Source organism: Bubalus bubalis, chromosome 17 (genome assembly GCF_019923935.1).
Source record: "Bubalus bubalis isolate 160015118507 breed Murrah chromosome 17, NDDB_SH_1, whole genome shotgun sequence".
NCBI lineage: Eukaryota > Metazoa > Chordata > Mammalia > Artiodactyla > Bovidae > Bubalus > Bubalus bubalis.
The window spans coordinates 1,260,469-1,283,337 of record NC_059173.1 but is presented as its reverse complement, the minus strand read 5'-3'; the positions used below and the strand labels follow the sequence as shown (position 1 = coordinate 1,283,337).

Here is a 22,869-nt window from a genome sequence, read left to right as displayed (position 1 = left end):
GAGGCTCGACCGTGTCAGGCCGTGCGCAGGCGCTGGGCGGCGGCAACACGGGGCCCGCCCTCAGGGAGCATCACCGTGCACACGGGGCGGGCAGCTCGCTGAAGCTGGGGAGGAGGCAACAGCCACACGGGTCCTCCCCAAAGATTCCACGTGGCGCACTTCAGGGCACTGCCCACTGCTTGGGTGCAGAAGAACATCCTGCCCCAGACCGGACACCGAGGCTAAAGAGACTGTGGCCAGCGTGCCAATGGAGCAAGGGAGACCCGAACCCAACCCCTCCAGCACCAATGCTTCCTTGCAGGGACCACTCCAGGGGCAGGACAGAACACAGGGGCCTGCGGAGAGCGAGCTCTACAGAACAAGCCGTCCCTGACCAGCAGAGCCCTCTGCACAGCTGGTTTGATTTCCAGCCATGACTGCAAGTAAAGCAGATTCCAGCCCCACAACGTCCAGCCCGTGTCCTGGACGTCACAGGCGGCAGAGTCCCCTTCCGTCTGCATTCACCCTACAAAGGATGATAGGACACCAGAGCACGCGTAAAGAACGAAGCTTTTCCAGTGCAGAGGTGTGTTGAAATAGCACCGATTTTTATTTTAGAACCAAAAGTAAAATACAAAAATATTCCAACCTGCAGTCAGACCCCTGTCTCGAAGAATGACACGCTTACCCGTGTGCGGGCTCACCGCGCCCCTGTTAGCTAAAGGGTTTATGCGCGTGCTGGCTCACCACGCCCCTGTCCTAGCTAAAGGGTTTACGTGCGTGCGGGCTCACCGCGCCCCTGTTCTAGCTAAAGAACGACACGCTTCTGCGTGTGCGGGCTCACCGCGCCCCTGTTCTAGCTAAAGAACGACACGCTTCTGCGTGTGCGGGCTCACCGCGCCCCTGTTCTAGCTAAAGAACGACACGCTTCTGCGTGTGCGGGCTCACCGCGCCCCTGTCCTGGCTAAAGGGTTTATGCGTGTGTGGCTCACCACGCCCCTGGCTCACCGCGCCCTGTCCTCACCGCGCCCCTGTTCTAACTAAAGGGCTCAAGGCGGTGTGTCACAACAGCACCGAACACAGGAAATGAGAATGAAGATAAAGGTGAGAAGTGAACAGAACAGAAGAGCAAGCCAAGAGAAAAACAAAGCACCTGTCACAAGCAGCATGAAAGGCTCCCTCTCCTCACACAGCCACTCTGCTACAGAGACAGCCTAGAACGGCACCACGCCCAGTGCAGCCCACGGGCACCGCGAGAAGCCGCAGGAGGGAGCCTCCGAGGGGGAGGGGTCGTCTCCTGTACCTTTACGGCCAGGCAAGGAAGCCGAGGCCAGGAGCGGTCCTGGGCAGGCGCATGGCTTCTCGCAGAGGGGCCGGAGCCGTGGGCACCCCCGCCGGGGGAACGAGACACAGCCCACGTGGACAGTGCTCCCCTCGCTCGGCCAGAAAGGCGGGTGCCCCCGCTGCTCACTGCGCCCGGGGCCGCTCTTCTAAGAGGTCGGTCGCCGAGAGGCAGGGCGTTAAACCTGAGTGTATAATCTGAGTTTGAGAGCCCAGAGAGTGCACTCTTATTCAGACCTGTAGGTCAACAACCAGGGGCAGTCCCGCCTGCGCACTCACTGAGGCTCGGGGCCTGCCAGCGCCCGCCCTCCTCCCCACCCTACGCTCCACACACAGCTGGAGTTCCAGCGTCACCAAACTCACTTTTGTACTCAGCCATTCGCTACTTTAAAAAAGCAAAACTGGGGAAAAAAGAGAAAAACCCACAAAAAACAAAAATAAAAACACCCGCTGCTTGGGGGAAATTATATCTCTGTAACTTTGTTTTATTTTTGTACTTTTTATCATCTTTCTCCACTCTGGGCATAGCAGAATGGATCAGAAAATACCTAACCCACAAAGAGAGAACACACACCAGGGCTCGAAACTTTCACAACCCGATCATTCACTCTCAAAAGGCCTGGGATGGCCTGAGGGCAGTGCCCCCGTGGGAAGCACCCTCTACCTGATGCGGCTCCGGGCAGTGGGGGTCACGGAGGCCGTGGGCGAGGAGGAGAGCGAGAGCTGCGGCGAGGCGGCCCCCATGGCCATGAGCGCGGCGGGCGACGCGCCCTCGGGAGCAGGCACGTCGCGCTTCATCTCCTCGCTGCTTCGTCTGGACACTGCAGGTTAGAGCAGAAGCAGTTTAAACCGAGCTCTTGAGACATCTCATTCAGCAGGTCCTCCACAGAGCAGAAACCACCGTGTGTGTGTTCCTCGCTCAGTCGTGTCCTACTCTGTGACCCCAGGGACTGCAGCCCGCCAGGCTCCTCTGTCCATGGCATTCTCCAGGCAAGAATACTGGAGCAGGCTGCCATTCCCTTCTCCAGAGGATGTTCCTGATCCAGGGCAGATCGGGTCTCACCCGCATCGCAGGCTGAGTCTTTACCTTCTGAGCCACAAGGGGAGGCCAGACACTCCCACACAGGAGGAAGGACTAATGTTGTCTCTATCTGACTGATAACGGGAAAGGGTCTTTATCTGACTGATAACGTGAATGGATCTTATTTTTTCACTTCAAAAAAACTGTAAAAAAAGGTACAGCTGTTGAAGTGTGCACAGAAGCCCAGCCCACATTCTAGCACACACCTGGCCACAGCGAGTCCCTCCAAACCTGGTTCAATCACAAACACAACCAAGACCAAAGTAACACTTGCTCTCAACTATCATCAACAAAACCCTTCTAAACTTGGCCAAAAACGGAGGAGACAGAAAGGAGAGACAGGGGCCACGTGTAATTTGCAGTCAAGCCAAATTTTACAAAAACAGGAATCAATGAGACTGAAAAGCAAAAGATGTCAAGTCAACTACTGAGAAGTAAGAACTGTCAGGAAAGTCCTACTTGAAGAGTCTGACAGAGTCAGGCAGGTGCCGGGTTGGACTTACAAAGCCCTGAGAACCGGAGGTGGAAGCAGCCCGACAATGGGGCCACAGGGGAGGCAGCTTTCTGTCCACGAGGCGCAGGGGACCAGCGGGTGCTCACAGCGCTGGGCTGAGCACGAGAGCCGTGAGACACGAGGCCAGGCCCTGACCCCAGACGGGCCTCCTCAGAGGCGCTGGAGTGGGAGCGCTGCGGCGCCAGCCCTGCGGGCACCAGTCACCTCCCCAGCCGGCCGGCTGGCACCTCCTGGCGGTGGAGGGCCTGCACCTCTGCATCCGCGCAGTCATGTGCTCCAAGGCCTGAGGAGACGCGCTTTCTCTGATGACAAGGTCTTAGGAGAAGGATGCGCTTGCGCGTCCGACACAGTTTTATAATCATTCTGCCTTTTTCTTCCACTGTCAAATCCCTGTATAAATCTGCAGTTTCTTTCAAGCGCTGTGCTAGGAAACTGGATGAGAAGCCTTCATAATTTTATATAAAGCACAAGATATAGACTAAGGAAGAATGGGAAGAACCCTGTTACAGGAAAAGGCTCTGGACCCTGGCTTTGCAGGAGAGATTTTGGTTGCACTTCCCTCTCAGCTAAGGTGTCCAAAAACTGTACCAATTGAAATTCACATCCAAGTGGGATGGTGCCCACAGGAGGCAGGTTAAAAAACCTCTCCTTTGCTGGTCCAACTTCTTGTTAAGATATTGAGGGTTAAAAAAAGCCACAAAGGGAAATTAACAAGGACGCTGACAAAGTGGAATGTTAGCTCAAGGAAAGCGGCGTGTGCCCATCAGACACGCCACTGCAGCCCGGCCCGCCACACTGCACACTCCGGCTGCAGGGCGTCTCCGCTCGGAAACCACCTCCAGAACAGTCGCAACACATCCTGCCGTAAATATCCCAACCGTCCACGACTACGGGCTTCTCTGACAGCTCAGTTGGTGAAGAATCCACCTGCAATGCAGGAGGCCCCGGTTCATTTCCTGCGGGGGGGAGATCCTCCGGAGCAGGGATAGGCTCCCCACGCCAGTATTCTTGGGCTTCCCTGGTGGCTCAGCTGCTAAAGAATCCGCCTGCAATGCAGGAGACCTGGGTCTGATCACTGGGTTGGGAAGATCCCACATTTGTTAAGTGAATGGAACTATCTAGCTCTTTTTATTTTTGAAATCAGGGCCATGAAATATGATTTCTATGAGATCTGTAAGATACAATGGGGACATTCAAAGTGAAAAACAATCAATTAAAGAGACAGGTAAGGTTAAACGAGCCTAAAGAGAAGGAACTCAGCTCCATCAGCAGACCTTCCAGATGCACCTCTAAAGGCCGACTCAGATGAAGGGCAGTACCTGAGATGGTCTTTGCGCTCTCCATGGCAGGCACTCTCGGCAGAGAAGCAGGTCGGCTGGTCGAAGACGTTCTCAGTAGATGCTCTGCAGAGTGGAAAGTGCGCAGTGAGGAGACCTGACCCCGAACTTCAAGGACACAGGGAGCAGGACGCTCTCCTCTCGCCCCAGAGGCTAGTCCCTCCTCCCGGTCCAGGCCCCTCAACGGCTCCCAAACAAAGTGCCCGATACAAACACCTCCAGCCGACAAGGGCCATTTCATTCACTTGTATTTCCAGGGATGAGACATCAGTGCAAACGCTTCCAAACCACTGGGAGCTACTTCCGTCTGATGCGATTCAACCAGGAGCCCGAGACCCTCTGCTGCACCAGGGTCCTGAGGCACTAAGTCCACACCCTGCTGGCAGCCCACAGTGTATGTCTGTGTATCGGGGGCACACAAGCCCACGGCCAGAGGCGAGTCAGGACGGACAGGAGTACAGGACGACTCAGGGTCATCAAGCCAGAGGGAGAGGCCACCACCACGACTTGGGGCGACCGGAAGCCTTCAGCAGCGTTCTGACGAGACCCTGTCTGGCCGGCTGTGCTGGGGAGCAGCACTCAGCCCAGGACACACCACAAAGGTCGGGCCGCAGTCCCAGCCGCTGAGCCTCGGGGCTGCTGGAGAGCAGAGGCGGCCGCGGGGCGGACGACAGCCTCCCCGGCCACTGTGTGAGCTTCAGTCTGGGGGCAGCAAGGACCCCCAGGGAGGACAGAAGCAGTCCCCCCACCGCCGCCTGTCCCCCTCTCCGCCACACCAGGCCGGGTCGGGGGACTCTGGAGTCCCCGGCCCTGGGGCAGCAGCTCCCCTGCCCCCTGGCCCAGCCATCTCACCACCTTGGGGCCTAGCTCCAACACCCCCTCCCCGGCACCTGCTTCCCACAGTGGGCGCCCCAGACCCAGGCCAGCTCGCCTCCGTGCCCGGCGCCACTGCAGACAGGCCGGGAGGACAGGCACAGGGGGGCCGGATGTGCTGCATGTGCCCGAGACACGTGCCAGGTGGGGCAGCGAAGACTGCTCACCTCTTCTGAGAGCAACACCCTTGGATGGGAAAGGAGAGCGCGACCGACACAGCCAGCCCCGTGCTCATTGCCCGCTTAAAACACACTCGCTCTCAGCCATCAGGATGTCAGCTGTCTCTCCAGGACAGCGCATCTCTCACTCTGACACGTACTTCCCAAGTGTGTAAGGCACGTACGTGAGGCCATGCCCACACGGCGCCCTGGAGGGGAGGCAGGGCAGCTGGACTCACGCCCCGTGAAGACAGGTCCACCCAGCCCAGAGCCACCACCCCTTCCTCGTCCTGAACCGATGCACCCTGAGCCCCGAGCGGCTGCGCGTGCCCTCACAGAAGCACCCATCGTGCACGCAGACGGACTCAGCAGAGCTGGGAGAGCACGGAAGCTGCAGGAAACACGAGTCGGCATTGTAGATGGAGCCCAAGTGCCCACTTCACAGACACAAGACGGGTCCTGTCCCAGAGACTTCATCGCCCGGGAGATGAGAGTGAGACCAGGTGATAGAAACACACGGGTGCAGGGCGAGGGCCACGGGGCACGCGACAGGGGCGCAGCGCACTGAAGCCCACCCGCCCGCCACAGCCGGCTCACTGCACATCCAAGGACCCACGTTGTCTCAGCTCAGCGCAGGCTGACACCTCCCTTCTGAGGAGGCACCTTTCTGAGGGCCAGGGGGGCGGCTGCGCCCCCCACATGCACACACCCTCCGCTCTGCCGTGTGGGTCAGAGCCGCACGTGAACTGCCAGCGCGCCCCTTTGAAAGGCCAGCGCGTCACGGCAGAGGCGGCAGGCAGGAGACAGCAGACGCTGTGGTGACCGGGTCTGTTCTCGGAAACCCTCTCGTCTTTAACCCACGTGAGGGACACAGGGAAGCAGCAGCCCCGGGCCGTGAGCTGCCCGAAGGCTCTGGAGAGGCCTCCCCGGGGAGCGAGGCTGCAGTGAGCACGAGGGTGACTGACAGCCTTTACGCAGGCAAAGGAGAGGGGCTTCCTCAGAGCTCAGCAGACGGAGGAAACGCCCAGACCGGCAGTGCTGAGGGCAGGGCTGAGGAGCGCGGCCCCACCCCTGGGGCAGGGCGTCGGGGACGGTCCCAGGCGGACACCCTTCCGTCCCAGGGGTGGGGTGCAGGGGGCGGGGTGCGGTAGACGCGGGTGACGAGCGGACTGCAGGGCAGAGAGCGGGCGGCCTGGACGTGGGCGGTGTCAGGGGAGACAGAAATGGGCTCAAGGCTCCTCAGGAGCAGACTCACAGACTGCTGACCACGTGGACGAGCAGGTGAGAGAAAGGAGGGTCCCTGTGCACAGATGCGCTAGGAGGAGGGCTGTGGGAGGGAAGCGAGGGTCACAAGCCACACTGAGAGCCGGGGAGATGCCCAGGGCCACCAGAGCCGGCAGTCAGCGCGTTCTGGGGACAGCGGTGAACACACCCAGCTCTGTCACCACCCAGCGGACGAGAGGGGGACGACCTGGTGGCAGGAGGCCACGGTGGCCGGGGTCGGAGCCGCTGCAGACGTTGGGGACAGGGAGAGGTGCAAGCGTGCTGAGGAGAGTGCAGCCGGGAAGCGGTGGGTGTGCGAGGTGAAGAGGTGGCAGGAACCGCGGGGCTGGCCACACAGCAGCCACAAGAGAGCCCGAGGGGTGAGCTGGGGCCCAGGCGGAGGGAGAAAGCCGCACAGAGACCCCCGCCCACCCTCAACGCACAGGCACATGGCCTGCTCCTCAGTCCTCCCGCCTGAGACTGGCAGCTGTCCTCACTTCCCTCATCAAACTTACAGGCAGCGCAGCGGGTTTAAAACCAGGAGCCGAGGGCTTCCCTGGAGGTCCAAGGGCAGGACTCTGCGCTTCCCCCAAGGACACCCATTAGATTCCTGACCCAGGAATTAAGATCCTGCATGCCGCAGGGCAGGGCCAAAAGAAAAGAAACACCTGTGACAAAACAGAAATACGTGACTTCTTTCCACTTTTCTGACAATACGCTGGAGAAAACATGAGCGCCTGGACAGTCTGGTTTATCAAGACGGACAGCGAGAAGCACCTTCAGGAGTGAGCGGACGCACGCCAGGCTGCAAGCACAGCCGGGCACGGATTCTCTCTCAGCCTCTGCTGGGAAGCTCCTCGCTCGTGCGAGGCCAGAATCGGGCTTGGGTCCACCCTTTGGAGAAGGCAAACTGCTGGGAAACTTTTCAATAAAAGGTTCTTTTCTTTCTGACTTAAGAGACGTGGCTTTCTTTCCACTGAAGCCTCTGAACTTCGTACGACACTTGTTACATGTACCCTTTATCATAAATCAGTTTTTTCAAAATACTGAATTTTTTAAAAGGTGTACATCTCTGTCCGCAAATAACACAACTCAGTGGGACGATCACAGCAAGTCTCCTTGCAGAAGGTGACTATCAAAAAAAAAAAAAAAAAAGAAGGTGACTATCCGTGGACCGGTCCGCTTTCTTGGACGTCTGAGCTGAGGACACCAACACGACCCTCAGGCCACGCCGACCCTAGGCAACCCCAGCTCCCAACCATCTGCAGGACCAACCACAGTCTCCGCCTGACCATGGGCCTTAAAGATCACTGTGCGAGGGGGCAGTGAAGACCCTCCCGACTGCCTGGACCCACGTGCCTGCTCAGGCTACAAGCACGAGCCCACACGCAGTCTACAAAGGCCCAGCGTTATGACCCAGACCACCGAATTCAACTGCCAACCATACCAACAGAAGTCTACTTATACCAAGATCTCTGGTCTGAAACCCCTTTCTGTGTCTGACATACAAGCATGACGAAGAAAAGAACAAAAAAGCTACATCTTTTATAACGTACTTCACTGGAGAAACCAGCAAATTACCCACTATCGGTGCAGGAGCAGAGGCAGCGCCTCCGAGTTTCTGGGCTCTTCAACCTGTAAGTGCAGACTGTGCTGTCTGAGCCACGCCGGGACAGGGGACGCGGCGCAGCAGCGCTCGGGCCTCCCCCTCAGGCGGCCTGGAGAGCCAAGATGGCTTCTGAGGACCGAGACTCAGCTGCTGGCTCTTGGTTTTGTAAGTGGTTGCTTTCCCTAGTGAATGTTTAAGATAAAAGGCTACACTATGAACAAATGCTCCGGTAAGAAGTCCCCAAAAGTGTCTCCTGCTCTCCGTATTTGCAGTTTCAAGCAAGCCCAGTAAAGGCACCAGAGCAGACAGACGTGGAGGGTGAGGCGGCTCTCACAGGGGACCGCAGACCCCCCTGCCTGGTGGCGTTATCACCCAACCGTTACCAGGAGATAAACAGAAGGCAGCCAGAAAAAGCCCCGAGACACTTACCACACTAGTCTGTGTCTTCAATAACCCTGGCCCACAGACCTGATACACCCATTTTCCACCAACAAAACCAGGGTCACAGGGAAACTCAACGGCAATCTTTGCCCAGTTCCCCAAGCTGGTCCGTTCCTAAGAGCCACTTGCGGTGCTCGTGAATAGAAGTGTCCATGCCCCTTCCCTTTCCACGCCACACACCTGAGGTGAAGCCCAGGGGTCCACATTTTATCGAGTGATTCGGGTGAAGCTCATCCACAGGTAAGTTTGATAAACACTGCTGGGGCTAGCACGGCTCCCCCACAAGCCTCGTGCTGCTGTGAGCCGACCAAGGTGAGTGGGTATGGCAGCCTGGAAGGGGACAGGCTCCTCGGACGCGGTTACAGAGTGACCACACACAGGAGAGGGGGCCCTGGAGAAGGGCCGAGCGGGGAGCCGGGCGCACACGCGGAGCCAGCATGAAGGAACCAGGACGCGTCCGGGGAGGTGCTCAGCACGACCGCAGGCGGCCCGCAGCCACCGCGACGGTGGAGCACGGCCGCTCAGGGACAGGGAGCAGGCGAGGCTGACCGCAGGGGGCGTGAGCCTGGGGGAAGAGAAGGCCCTGAGCGAGGTGTGCCCGTGACCCCCGACTCACACCAGGAAGCAGCATCAAGGGTCAGCCCCGGGACCTGTGAGCACACGCACAATCCTGGACCCACCTGGGGGCCAGGAGGGGACCCTTTAAACTGCCACGGGCCTTCCCTGGGCAGGAGGCCCTTCCGGGCGGAGGGGAGACCCCGGGTCCCCCCGGCGGGTGAAGTGGAGGCGGCAGCAGCCTGCCCTGGGCCGCACTGGCCCCGTCCCCACAGCTGCGCGGGCCCAGGGGGCAGGCGGGCCGGCGGGGCCTGCCAAGTGTCTCCACAGCCGCCCCGCCCCGCACGGCCCCCCACAGCACTTCAGCCCCACCCGACGGAGGCAGTGGGGAGGAGGGGGACCCGACCCCCGACGTGGGTGCCACGAAGAGCCCGTGCTGACGGCACCGCCCGGGCCCGGCTCTCAGTCCCCTCTCTCACAAGTGCCCTGGAGCACAGGGGCCAGGGGAGCGGGCTCTGGAGCCAGGCTGCCCGGCTCCACCGCTCAGCGACTACGTGAGCCTGTGTTCCTGAGACATTCAGCTGCTTGATGCCTCACTGTCCGTACTTCCAGAGTGGGGCTAACGGCGCCCGCCCCACGGAGCGCCGAGAACAGGGCCTGGCAGTGTGCAGACTGCTGCCGCCCACGGTGACGCCAGGAGCGTCGCATTCCCACGTCTGCGAGTAACTTCTCCCGATCTGTAATCAGGGCATGTTCTTAGTAAACCCGTGACACAGACGTATACCAGGGTGGCGGAAACAACACCAAGAACAAATGAAGAGAGTCAGATGAAAATTAACAACGGAAGTGAAACGCGGTGCGCGAGCCGTACCTTGCACAGGGATCTCCCCGTAGTTTGGTCTCTTATCTGAGAGGGCTGTCAGGGGTTTGGACGTGGAGATCGGTCCACTGATGGAATGTCTCTGAAACCACAGGACAAAGGGTGTCAGACGGCCCTGTCGTGGTCACTCAAGTGCTGGCATCACGGAGGGGACGCCCCCCAAACTTGCTTCCTCCCCCACCGGCCCCCTCCCAGAGGCCTGGGATATTCAAAGTCTTTCAAGTTTCCACACAAACTGCCTGAAACCATCCATTTCCACAGGACCACGGAGGAGACAGAGAGAGGAGTGCCCCAGACAGGACCGCGTCCGCTCCCCGCTTATCACCCTGCCTCACTCTGCTCATCAGAAGCGAGTCACTGAGCCCAGCCCCCCCGGGAGGGGCAGACGACACACGAGCGGGGCAGAGGCGGCCAGGATCTCGGGGGCAGCTCAGAGCCCGCTGCCCTGTGACTGAGGGATCTCCTTGGCCCTTTGCTTCTGAGGTCGTTTAGGGCAGGGCTGTTTAGCTCCACTTCAAGGTGCGGCCCTTGAGGGCCCTAATGAACACTCCAAGGATTCAGAGAGGACTTCCCACAGTGGGCAGAGGAGCAGAGGCAGACAAACCCTGCCTCGTGCAAACGCTGAGAAGCCCCGGGAGCTGCTCTTCCCTGCAGAGCGGCCCCCGCCCGGCTGGCTGGGCCCACCCTGTGCTGCACGTGTGGACACCCTCGGCCGGGGCCTGGGGGAGCCCTGCAGGCTGCGGCCTGTCCGCGCGGCTCTTGGCCCCGGGCGACCCCACCCCAGCCCTTGAGCTCCCTCCTGGCCTCCCCAGAGGCAGCCTCCCTGCTCCGTGTGGGTGCCTCCTCCCTGGTCACCACAGACAGCAGCCTGGCCTGCAGCAGGGCTCAGCCCATGTCCCAACCACAGATCTCAGCCCCACGCCACCTGTCCAACGACGTCTGAGTGGAACTGCCTCCAACCCCTGGTCTGGCCTCCCAGCTGCCCGTGGTCCAGGGCCACCCAGCCCAGACCCTTCACGGCCTCAGCGAGGCCTGAAAAACCACCACTGCTCATCTCGAGCCCCGTTCCTGGACACCCGTTCAGTGGGAGGAGGCCTGGGGTCTACGTGTGTAAAACTCCACACGACCTTCGTGCACAATCAGGCTTGAGGAGCGTGTGCTGGGATATTACACAAGTGCTGAAATGCTGCTGACTGGGGCTTCTATTAATAATTACGTCTATTAATAATTACTTCTATTAATAATTACTGGTTTGTTTTCCAAGGTGGAGAGATGAAATTTTTTAACTTATCTTTACAGAAGTTTACAAAGTGACATCATGAGCGTTAAGCCTCCGCTGACAGCCACTTAGAGCAAGTCCACCGGATTTGACGCCTATCACGTCTTAGTGCCTTTACTTGCTTTCATTTATATCTTCACGCCTTTGAAAAACCTGATTGATAGAGAGCAAGAAAAAGCTCCCTACAGATGGAACACGGCGCTTCCGCTGCCCTCCTTCCAAACGGAGAGCGTGGCGCTTCCTACACGCGCGCAGACACCAGCCACAGGCACCTGCATGGGGGGGACGGCGGCCGCAGGGGGCGTCTTCATGGGGCTTGGGCTCAGAGGCGTCCGGGGCATCGCTGCCGCGGCGGGGCTGGGCACTGGAAGACAGCAAGCGCACGGTGAGCGAGGCCATGACAGAGCGGAAGCTTCAAACCCCCCAGGAGCACCGAGCAGCCAGACGCAGGCTCCCCGGGAACAGCTGCCGCCCCACCTCCTCAGCCCCAGCAGCCCTGCCGCCAGGGGGACAGTCTGCTCCCTAGACAAGCGGTGCTGACTCCCAGGCCTGGCTGTGCCGGTCACGTCACTCTTGCTGTTTAATTACATGGTTAAGTACTCCACAAACCAAGGACTCCACATGCAAAAACCTCAGCAGTGCTTCTGTGGCTGCATCAGGTGAGAGGTTGGGCACATGGTGGACGTTCTGGGCATGTTACATGAAGGGGAGCCGGGCTCAAAGCAGCTTTCCTCCCCGCCCCTGTGGGGCTCAGCACGTCCCCTCACGTGGATTTCCACAGGTGGTGCATTTAACGCACAATGTATAATAGCTGCTCACATGTCAACCTCCCTCTCTGGAATGAACTGCTCAGAAGGAGGCTTCCGGGAAGTCCCTGGGGGCCAGCGGCTGGGGCTCTGTGCTTCCACTGCCGGGACCCAGGTTCAGTGTCTAGTTGGGGAACTAAGATCCCGTGTGCCGTGTGGCCAAAAACAGGAAAAAAATCTGTATTACAAAATAAAAAGGGGCCACCGAATGGCAGTGGATGGTGGCCTGAGCTAGCCGCCAACTGCGCTCCCAGAGATGAGAGAGCAGAGCAGGTGTGTGCGAGGGGCTGGGTAAGAGGCCTTGATGACGGACTGACGCCGGGTGAGCAGGAGGGAGGCTCCGAAACTCCTGGCCTGGTAACTGGGCGGCATGGCACTGCCTTCACAGGGAGAGACGGCAGCTGAGGGGCCAGGTCTGCTTCTGGACGAGAGACGACATCTGGAGATGCCGGGTGTCGGGGTCAGGCAGCACCTGAGTACACAGGCCTGAGGGGCTCGGAGGACGAGCGGGCCCGAAGTCCCACACCTGGAGGCTGCCCGGCTCGGAGAAGACACCTGACCCCCACGTGGGGTCAGCCCGAGCCTGACACCGAGATCTCTGTGGCCGAACAGACCCCAAACCTCCTGTTAAAACTCTCCTTGCAGGAAGACGGACTCCCTGACATTGCCTGGAGTGTGATGGGACTCAGAGCAGGACGGTGCGGCACGCCAGCCAGCCCAGAGAACACGTGTGCATGAGTGAGCCGTCGCCCGCACGGCACATGAGCTACCTTGCGACGCGCTGTCGAAGGACTTGATGAGGGTCTTCACCGTGGGCGTCGGCTCCGAGGACGTCGAGGACCTTCTGCTCAGCCCCATGCCCTGCCTCAGGGCCGCCAGGTCTCTCTCCACAGCATTCATGTAGTTATACACCCGGCCACGCTCCTCCTCCTGCCTGAAAACAACATCCGAGTCAGGGCTCTGAACATGCCCTAGAAAACACACATTCCCCTTTTCCAGCTGAGAAGCATTAGAAAGTATCAGCTAAAAAACAATCGTATCACTTGAGCTGAGTAAATCACCTGGTCTGATAATCTTATTAGATTCGCGAATTCCGGGAAACGATATTAAAAATTTTTACATCAGGTTATTCTAACTAGATTAAGTAACCATCGGTTTCCATCTCCATCTGTGTTAAGTGTAGGTGAGGACACTGGTAATCAATCAGCAGTGAGAGGGGAGGTGGCCTGGCTGAAGACCCTGACTCAGAACAGGGGGGCCGGCGTCTGGGCTGCTGGGAAGGCCTGTCCTGCCCCAGGAGGGTGAGTCTGGCTCCATCCAACGTGCCATTCGGGCTTCCCCGGTGGCTCAGGAGTAAGAATCTGCATGCAATGCAGGAGATGCAAGAGACCCCGGGTCGGAAAGATCCTTTGGAGGAGGAAACAGCAACCACTCCAGTACTTGAGGAGCCTGGGGGCTACAGTCCACGGGTCACAAAGACCGACACAGCTTATCACTGAACAGCACAAACAGAAGAAGAGCAGGGTCCCCACATTCCTGCACCTCCTCAAGGCCTAGGCTGAGACGACGGCCGGACTCTCATTCCTTCTGTATTCAGTCTACTGAGATATGAGAAAAAAAAAGCAGCCTCATGGGTATGTAGCTGGAAAAGGGAAAAGTATTTTAGTGATACTGCACTGGTCATACAGACGCAACAGCTCACAGAGTTACACGTATTCCCCAAACGCTGATGCCTGTCATTAAACGATTTATCTTTCAAGTCTCGTGTTAGTATCACTAGTGATATCATCGGGAAGCCCGTTATGGGGAGCTGCTGAGCTTGCAGTGGCAGATACGAGTTTTCCAAAATCCTCGCATTTACTTAGAAGCCCACGTCTCATCACTGGTGGCACACACTGTCAGCTGTTTCCTTGAAGTGACCAGCTCCTTTAATCATTTTCAAGAAATACCCACCAAGCACCAGAGTCTGAATACCAACCGCTCGAGTCAGTCATTCTCAAGTAAGCATTTTCCCGCCATGAAGACACGCGGGGCTCTCCGCCAGCCCCCCTCACACCGGTGCGTGCAACACAGCCGGGAGCCGAGGCCCGGGTCCCCCAGCACTCACGCCTGCCTCCTCCTCGACGGCAAACGGCAGCACAGTGTGGAGGGCACACCGCGCGTCCGCGCGCCCATAAGAAGCCTGAGCCTTGAGGAGGAAGGGTGTGTACGAGTGAAGCAGCAATGACCGCCCCACTCACTCCATGTTCTGCTTACTAAAGATGCCAAAGAAAAACAGTTCACCATGACTTTCCACCAGGCCATCCGCTAGACCTGGGCAACGATAAAAGTCAACAGCTTTTTCAAGTTGGCCTGTTAAATATTTTTCTGAATTTTTTCCCTACGGCTATTTAAGAATTGTTCAACGTAATGAACAATAAAATTCTTAATAATAACCTCCAACTCTGATACTTAGAGATACTTGGGGATTCCCTGGTGAATCAGCTGGTAAAGAATCCTCCTGCAATGCAGGAGACCTCAGTTGGATTCCTGGGTTGGGAAGATCCCCTGGAAAAGGGAAAGGTTACCCACTTCAATATTCTGGCTTGGGGAATTCCAAGGACTGTATAGTTCATGGGGTTGCAAAGAGTTGGAAACGACTCAGCAACTTTCACTTCACTTCACTTATACTTAATTAAAAAAAACCCCTCAAAAACCAGTCTCTCCCCTCACAGACGGCCCCCTAGGAACTTGGGGTGCATCATCTAAGACTTTTCACAGGATTCCAAAGATGTCTATGTTAAATGGGAGAAATTCCACGGGTTACAAGCACAAGGCACTCTGCAAGTGAGCGGCAGAGAGAAATCGGCCTGCGTCCTTCACTCGACTCTCTGAGACACCCGCTGACGGACGCCGGCCACGGCCCTGAGCGGCATCCAGGCATCTCGTTTCAGCCCCACGACTCTGTGCTGGAAGCAGCACCGTGTCCACTGTGGAGACGGGCAAACTGAGGTCCGACCGAGACCCCCAAGCCCAGCAGCGGCAGAGCTGCACGGGGCCGAGTCTGTCTGTCTCCAGGGTCTGCACCCTCCGTGACGACGACAGCCCATGGCAGAGCGAGGGGCTGGGGCGGGGGCAGAGGACAGGCGGGAACCGCGATGGACCACGTGCGGTGGCCATTCCAGCCCCTCCAGAGTCGGGCACTGCGGACGCTGACGACAGCTCGGGAAGGCCACGGAGCCCGTGCTACCTCACGGGGCTACTCAAAGACTGACGGGCTCCTGGGAGCCCGGGAACAGGCCTGGGCTTGGGTCACGCCCACTGGAGCCACACTCAGTCACAGCAGCGTCAGGACGCAGTCTCCCCGAAAAGCCGCATCACAGAACCAGGACTCGTGAGTTCCCTGTGGAAACTGGGGCACAGCTGGCTTCCCGACTCTTACTTGCGTGACTTTATTTCCTCCAATTCTTTCGTGAGCTTCTCGTTTTTCTCTTGAGCTTCATGTAAGCGGCGCTTCAGGTCACCAATCTCCTCTTGGGCTTCAGACTTGATGTCATTAGCGATGACCACCGCGGTCTGCAGATCAGCCTGGAACTGCCGCCATTCCGCTGATTCCTCCTGCGTTAAAAAACTACGTTTTTATTTCCAAAAGAGAGCAATGAAGACGTACTTTAAAACAATAAAACGTGCTTATGATTAGACTGCTGTAATGCGCTGTCTCAAGTGATGACTGATTTCTTTTAAATCCCAGAGAACTGCTGTGACCTGTTTCTAACGGGTTCGTAACGACGTCCAGTGAACGGTGCTCCTGGTGAGGAAAGCGGCCAGCTGACCTGCTTGCTGAGGCAGCAAGCACGTGGACTGCTCAGTAAGCATGACCAGGTCAGGCCTCCCTTCCCTGTGGTAAGCTTCAAAGTTAGTCTTGTGAAAATAAACATATCATCCAAAATATGCCTGTGAAGAGCTCAAGCAGGTAGATACGTGGTGTGTGAACTACAGTGGAAGATCTTACAGTGAAAAGCTATAAACATCCTGACATCAAAAACCAACAGGAAAAAAAAATCAGAAGGAAGAGGAAGCAGAAGGAAAACACTAAATTTAATCTCAGCAGACAAAACACACAGGAGGAGGCGCTCAGGACTGTCCTCTGGGTGGCCTCCCACGGCGGGGAGGACACAGGCGCCCCCGGAGCCACGGCCGCCAACCCCAGGGGCAGCGCCCAGCACCCCTCACAGCCCGAGCAACGGAGAGAAAGAAAGAAAGATGGCGCCAAGTCATGTCCAACTCGTGTGACCCCATGGACTGGGGCCCGCCAGGCTCCTCTGTCCGTGGGCTTCTCCAGGCAAGGGCACTGGAGTGGGTTGCCATTCCCTTCTCCAGGGGAACTTCCCGACCCAGGCATTGAACCCAGGTCTTCCGCACTGCGGGGTCAACCCACACCTCGAGACCAGCTCCCCCGCCCTCCGCGTCAGAGCGTCACCGAGCCCACAAAAGGCAGCTTAGCTTGGGACCCTTCATCAGCAAGGGCTCATGACGTGTCTTCCCAAGATATAACCCCTGCTCCCCAGGTGCAGCCCGTCAAACACGGCGCCAGCCCCTCTCTGAGGGGGCGCCGCGCCCCGCCCGCAGCCCGCGGCTCTGGGTCAGGGCCCCCCGCGGCGGGGCGCAGGCACGGCGCAGCTCTCGGGGAGCCGCGCCTCCCGACGGCGTGGCGCGCACGCTCCTACCCGCAGTCGCCTGTGCAGGGTCTTGATCTCTCTTTCCATGTCATGCTTTTGGTCCTGGAGTTTTTTAACCGTATCTGAAAAGACCACAAAAGTTTAACTATTTATTCTTAAACCACGTTTAAAAGGAAAAATAGAAAGGGAGGGGGTACTTAAATATACTATTCAAAAAGTCATCCTACCCAAAGACATTCTATTTTTAATACAAAACTTGAAAAGGAATTCCAATCCAAGTATAAACCAGCATGACTCTGTAAGGAAAAAATCAAATTTAAATTGCGACTTTTGGATGACTTCCTTCCGCAGTGTCCTAATTCTGAAACAAAAAGCTAAGTTAAATCAATTGTTGGAAACGTACATGCTGTTGGCTCAGAACCAATCAAAACAACGCTGACCGCAATTAAAACGGGGGCTGTAATCAAAAGGGCTATTAATCTGTTTTCACAAGCGTAACTTAACTCTGCACACTGCAACAAATTCCAGAAAAGTCATGACTTTACTAAAGTTTTTACAAACTTAATTATTTAATAGCTTGGGGAGCTGCTATTTAATTCTATAGAAAAATCTTTCCACAAAGGATTAAGTAAATCAATACTCCTCAAATTATTTCCTGCATAACGTGAATTTCCCTCAAACAGCGTCCTGCACCATGAACACCTGACGCGTGCCGCGAACGTGCAAAGGCCGCTCTGGACAGAGCAGAGCACACAGGTGCGCCACGGCCCAGGGAGGAGCATGCAGCCATGCCACGGCCCGGGGCCAGGCGGGACACAGCAGGGCCGCAGAGGAGCACGCAGGCACGCCACGGCCCAGGGCCAGGCAGGACAGAGCAGGGCCGCAGAGGAGCACGCAGGCATGCCACGGCCCAGGCAGGACAGAGCAGGGCTGCAGAGGAGCACGCAGGCGGGACAGACCAGGGCTGCAGAGGAGCATGCAGGCATGCCACGGCCCAGGGCCAGGCGGGACAGACCAGGGCCACAGAGGAGCATGCAGGCACGCCACAGCCCAGGCAGGACAGAGCAGGGCTGCAGAGGAGCGCGCAGGCGGGACAGACCAGGGCTGCAGAGGAGCATGCAGGCACGCCACGGCCCAGAGCCAGGCAGGACAGAGCAGGGCCACAGACGAGCACGCAGGCACGCCACGGCCCAGGGCCAGGCAGGACAGAGCAGGGCTGCAGACGAGCACGCAGGCACGCCACAGCCCAGGGCCAGGCAGGCACAGGGACATCATTGGCTACTATTCCAAAAAGTCAGGTTTTTATGAAATAAAAAGTTAATTACTTTTACTCAGTAATTCAAGAAACTGCCCATAAGTACCTGCTTTTGTGTTAAATTTTTGCACAAGGTGCCTGAGATATAAGGAAAGGAAAAATAGGTGCAGTTTGTACCCTTTCAGAGACAGAAAAGAGAATGTTTTCATTGCAAAGGATTAAATTTTAACAGTCTGGCTCTATACAGCTGCTTCAGACCTCACTTCACCTGGAAACTCAGGGGCCAAACGGGCCACCCCGCTTGGCTCAGGGCAAAGTGGGAACACGGGTGAGCGGGCAAGTCCAGCACCCCGAGGCGAGGACGACTCTGGAACCAGAGGGACCTGGGCTCTGTCTGACCTACGTGTGGATGAAATCGGTCTTGGTGGTTATCAGCAGACACGGCCAAGGAACAAGGACAGAAGCTGTAACATTTCTAGCGTGGAAAACACTAGGGGTCACACACCTTTCCTTTATACTACACTTACGCGCAAAAGATATTTTACAATTAAAACAAGCGAAACAGAAGTGTGTATCTCTCCTCTGCTGAAAACTGCTTTCCCTCCCTTCTGGCGGCAGACGGCCAGTCGTGTAAGGGGACGCACATGAGGCGCGCGACTGCGGGTCTTACTGCCCTGACCCTCAGGCGACACGTAAGCCGCACGGCCGTCTCAGGCTCACCGTAAGACCCCAGGTGCCCTTCTTCTGCTCTCACCCTTTCCTCTGTAGCAGGCTTGACGTTCACGGCCACAGGACTCACGGGACTGCGGCTCTCAGAGGACACCCCTTACCCTCAGCACCGCGAGTCCACTGCGGTCGCGTCTCCACTTAAACAGAAGGCACTGACGGCCAGTGGACACATTCAGGCGGAATAAAGGACTTCACAGAAGCACGAGAAGCAACAACAGGCTTTCCCTCCCTGGAAACACGGGCGGCGGTGGCCCAGTCCGCCTGTCACACAGGGCAGCGTGGGCCTCGTCATCCCGGGGCCTCGACACACAGCTCCCGCCTCACAGCCTGAGTGGGAGAGACGCTGCCGTCTACTGCCTCCATCTCACACGCAACATCACCTTCTATCAAAGAAGAGAACCGCAGCGACCTCCCTCTCTCGGTTCTAGCTCTGCAGAACTGCGGCGACCTCCCTCTCTCGGTTCTAGCTCTGCAGAACCGCAGCGACCTCCCTCTCTCGGTTCTAGCTCTGCAGAACCGCAGCGACCTCCCTCTCTCGGTTCTAGCTCTGCAGAACCGCGGCGACCTCCCTCTCTCGGTTCTAGCTCTGCAGCACCGCGGCGACCTCCCTCTCTCGGTTCTAGCTCTGCAGAACCGCGGCGACCTCCCTCTCGGTTCTAGCTCTGCAGAACCGCGGCGACCTCCCTCTCTGGGTTCTAGCTCTGCAGCACCGCGGCGACCTCCCTCTCGGTTCTAGCTCTGCAGCACCGCGGCGACCTCCCTCTCGGTTCTAGCTCTGCAGCACCGCGGCGACCTCCCTCTCGGTTCTAGCTCTGCAGCACCGCGGCGACCCCCCTCTCTGGGTTCTAGCTCTGCAGCACCGCGGCGACCTCCCTCTCGGTTCTAGCTCTGCAGCACCGCGGCGACCTCCCTCTCTGGGTTCTAGCTCTGCAGCACCGCGGCGACCTCCCTCTCGGTTCTAGCTCTGCAGAACCGCAGCGACCCCCCTCTCTGGGTTCTAGCTCTGCAGAACCGCGGCGACCTCCCTCTCGGTTCTAGCTCTGCAGAACCGCAGCGACCCCCCTCTCTGGGTTCTAGCTCTGCAGAACCGCAGCGACCCCCCTCTCTGGGTTCTAGCTCTGCAGCACCGCGGCGACCTCCCTCTGGGTTCTAGCTCTGCAGCACCGCGGCGACCCCCCTCTCTGGGTTCTAGCTCTGCAGCACCGCGGCGACCTCCCTCTGGGTTCTAGCTCTGCAGCGCTGCGTACACTCTGGGAACCGCTGCGCCTCTGTTCTGTCACTGTCACTGGGCCAACCTTGCTCTGAACAATTCTGGGCACCAGTCTGCCCATCTAACAGTGGGCTTCACAATCTTCCCACCATCGACGACAAACCAGAACCATCAGCTGGGCCTCTGCGCCACGTCCGGCCGCGGGCCCGTCCCCCTGCGGGCGCCGTGGTCAGCAACCTCACTATGGGACCCCCCACGACCCCTGCGGTGTGAAGGGAGCAAAGTGCCCGCAAGCTCCCCTGCCCTCCGATGCCAGAAGATGCCCAGTGCTCAGCCGGCCCTGCACCTGGCTGGCGTTGCCAATGGCCGTCAGGCGCCGTTTTCAGAGGCAGGAAGGACCCGGGAACCTGTCAGCTAAAGCTGCACCCCTCAGGGCTGGGCGGGGCGGCGGGCAGCCAGCCACCAGGCCACAGCTGTACCCCCAAAACAAAGCCCCTGATGCAGGAGGAGGATACGCGTGAGTTTAGAATAAACCACTTACTACTTCTGTCTTCGTTTTCTATGTTGTGGCCACGCCTCACAGCATGCAGGATTCTAACCCCCCATCCAGGGGCTGAACCCGCGTCCCCTGCCTTGAAGTGTGCAGGTTTAATCCAGCGGGCTGCCAGGGAAGTCCCTACTGCTTTTTATTTTACTCATTTTTATCCCTCCCCCCAAAATGTGGCTATAACTTTTACCCCTTGATTCTAAAAGTACTACACGTATACAGGAAAAAAAAATTATACTATTTCTACTGCTTTACAAGCTCTCCCACTAGTCAGTAGATACTGGACACTTTTATCAATAAATATGGACCCGCAGCACCGTTCTGATGGCCACAATCATACTCCATCAACTGGAAATATCATGATTCGCCTCAGCAGCCTCCTATTAACAAAGAGCCAGCACGGCCTCAGCATTTCTCATGAACACTACGAGCGCCTCCAGGTTTCAGGCGCTACCTGAGGACTCACCCCCAGAGAGAGGAGCAGCGCTGAAGGACCACCCGAAACCGTCAACAGGGCCCAAGTCACCCACTTGCTCTAGAAGACAGAATTCTTTCTGAGAAGTCACGAAGTTAGAGACTTCATGGGATGGGATGCACTGAGGTCGGTGTTTCTTCAGGAACGCCACTACGGCTGGCTGCAGCCTGACTGTGACGCTGTGGTGAAACTGCCCTGGTCTTCATCGCAGGTAACACCCCCGGCTCATCCCCTGGCGCGTGCTTTCTTTCACACGCACGCTTCTCTGGCATGGGCACGCCAACCAGGCGTGCCCACCCCGGCTGGTGAAAGGGCGGCGTGGCAGGGACGCACCGAGCCCACGGGCTTCTAACTGGACCTCAACTGTTGAAAATATAGGTCGTTTCCTGGTCTCTGGTGACCTGCACCTCGGGAGCATCCACATCTGTGTGCACAGCTGCAAGCCCTTCAGCGTTGTCTGAAGAGCAGGTTCTGCAGGCAGGCTGCTGTGGCAGTGTTATCCGCGTAAGAACTGTGGCCAGTGCTCCAGGAGGGACTGTGGCCAGTGCTCCAGGAGGGGCTGTGGCCAGTGCTCCAGGAGGGGCTGTGGCCAGTGCTCCAGGAGGGACCCTTTGCTCCTCCCTTACACGCTAGCTCTTCAATTCCTCACACCCCCATCTTGTCTTGTTTCACTGCCTTTTTCAGAAGTCAAGCATCTTCCTGTATCTTTTTTGGACTTACTTATCCACACACATCATTTAGCTAACAGGTCAGTCTAGTCTTACTGAACCTCTCTACATATTTGATATATGTTACAAATACTTCTCCCAATGCCATTTATTAATAATTCTGGTACTTCACTGAAAGTTTTAATCATACACAGTCAACATGACTCTTCTCCACGAAGGCTCCCCAGTACTGTGCCTTCCAGGTCGTCTCATCACAGCAGGACACAGCTTTCCTCCTCTTGTTCCTGCCCATTCTCTTGTCTCGAGCTGCCCATGCTCACCACGGTCATCAACTTCCATGTATCAGGATGCCAGGCCCTAGCTGGCCTGAACCTCAGGAACTGCAGAGGGCAGAACGCAGCTGCAAGTGTGCAGGGCACAGGGCTATGCAGACAGCGAGTGGGAGGTGAGGTCACGGCCAAGCTGGACCTGAGGTCTGGCTGGCACCACTGTTCTTGATACCAGTCAGCTGTGTTTCGCTTGGCACGTTAGCAGCTTTATTTTGGAGGCTCTGTTGAGCTGTTTCTTTCTGCTATTCTCCTCTAAGCTCTTCTAAGATGTTAAAAGGTGCTTTCCTGGTGGCTCAGAGGTAAAGAGTCTGCCTGCCAATGCAGGAAACAGAGGCTCGATCCCTGGATCAGGAAGACCCCCTGGAGAAGCAAATGGCAGCCTGCCCCAGCGCTCTCGCCTGGGAACTCCCATGGAGGGAGGAGCCTGGCAGGCTAGTCTACAGGGTCGTGCACTCTTGCCTGGGAACCCCCATGGACGGAGGAGCCTGGCGGGCTAGTCTACAGGGTTGCGCACTCTTGCCTGGGAATTCCCATGGACGGAGGAGCCTGGCGGGCTACTATGGGGTCGCGCACTCTTGCCTGGGAACCCCCATGGACGGAGGGGCCTGGCAGGCTAGTCTACGGGGTCGCAGAGTCGGACTTGACAAAACAACAAGAAGGTATTAAAACGTCTAGTGAGTCCTGGCTGGTCTTTCTTACTTACAAAGAACGATTCGCATCAGAGACTTCTGGACGGACCACCGGCTAAAGAAGGCTCTGCTGACGACAGGAGCCTTTGCTGGGGGTGGGGGGACACACTCTGGACGAACAAGAGGGAAAAGGCGGTTTCTGCGGAGGCGACAGGGGCGCGCGCACTCGTTTCACTACGGGGCCGAGCTGCCC

General features: G+C 57.6%; 1 protein-coding gene across 5 annotated transcripts in view; it reads right to left on the bottom strand.

Annotated features, from left to right (window-relative positions):
* Window positions 1–22,869, bottom strand: part of SPECC1L (sperm antigen with calponin homology and coiled-coil domains 1 like) — an 87,152-nt gene that overhangs the window by 25,140 nt on the left and 39,143 nt on the right. For 4 of the 5 annotated variants that reach the window (XM_044930629.2, XM_044930628.2, XM_006065616.4 and 1 more), the window contains 7 exons: window positions 16,823–16,896; window positions 15,538–15,713; window positions 12,887–13,050; window positions 11,583–11,674; window positions 10,023–10,113; window positions 4,235–4,318; window positions 1,985–2,141 (listed from right to left, as the gene is read on the bottom strand). In XM_044930629.2, coding sequence (XP_044786564.2) covers window positions 1,985–2,141; window positions 4,235–4,318; window positions 10,023–10,113; window positions 11,583–11,674; window positions 12,887–13,050; window positions 15,538–15,713; window positions 16,823–16,896 — 838 coding nt within the window. The other variant, XM_044930630.2, reaches the window with a different exon arrangement.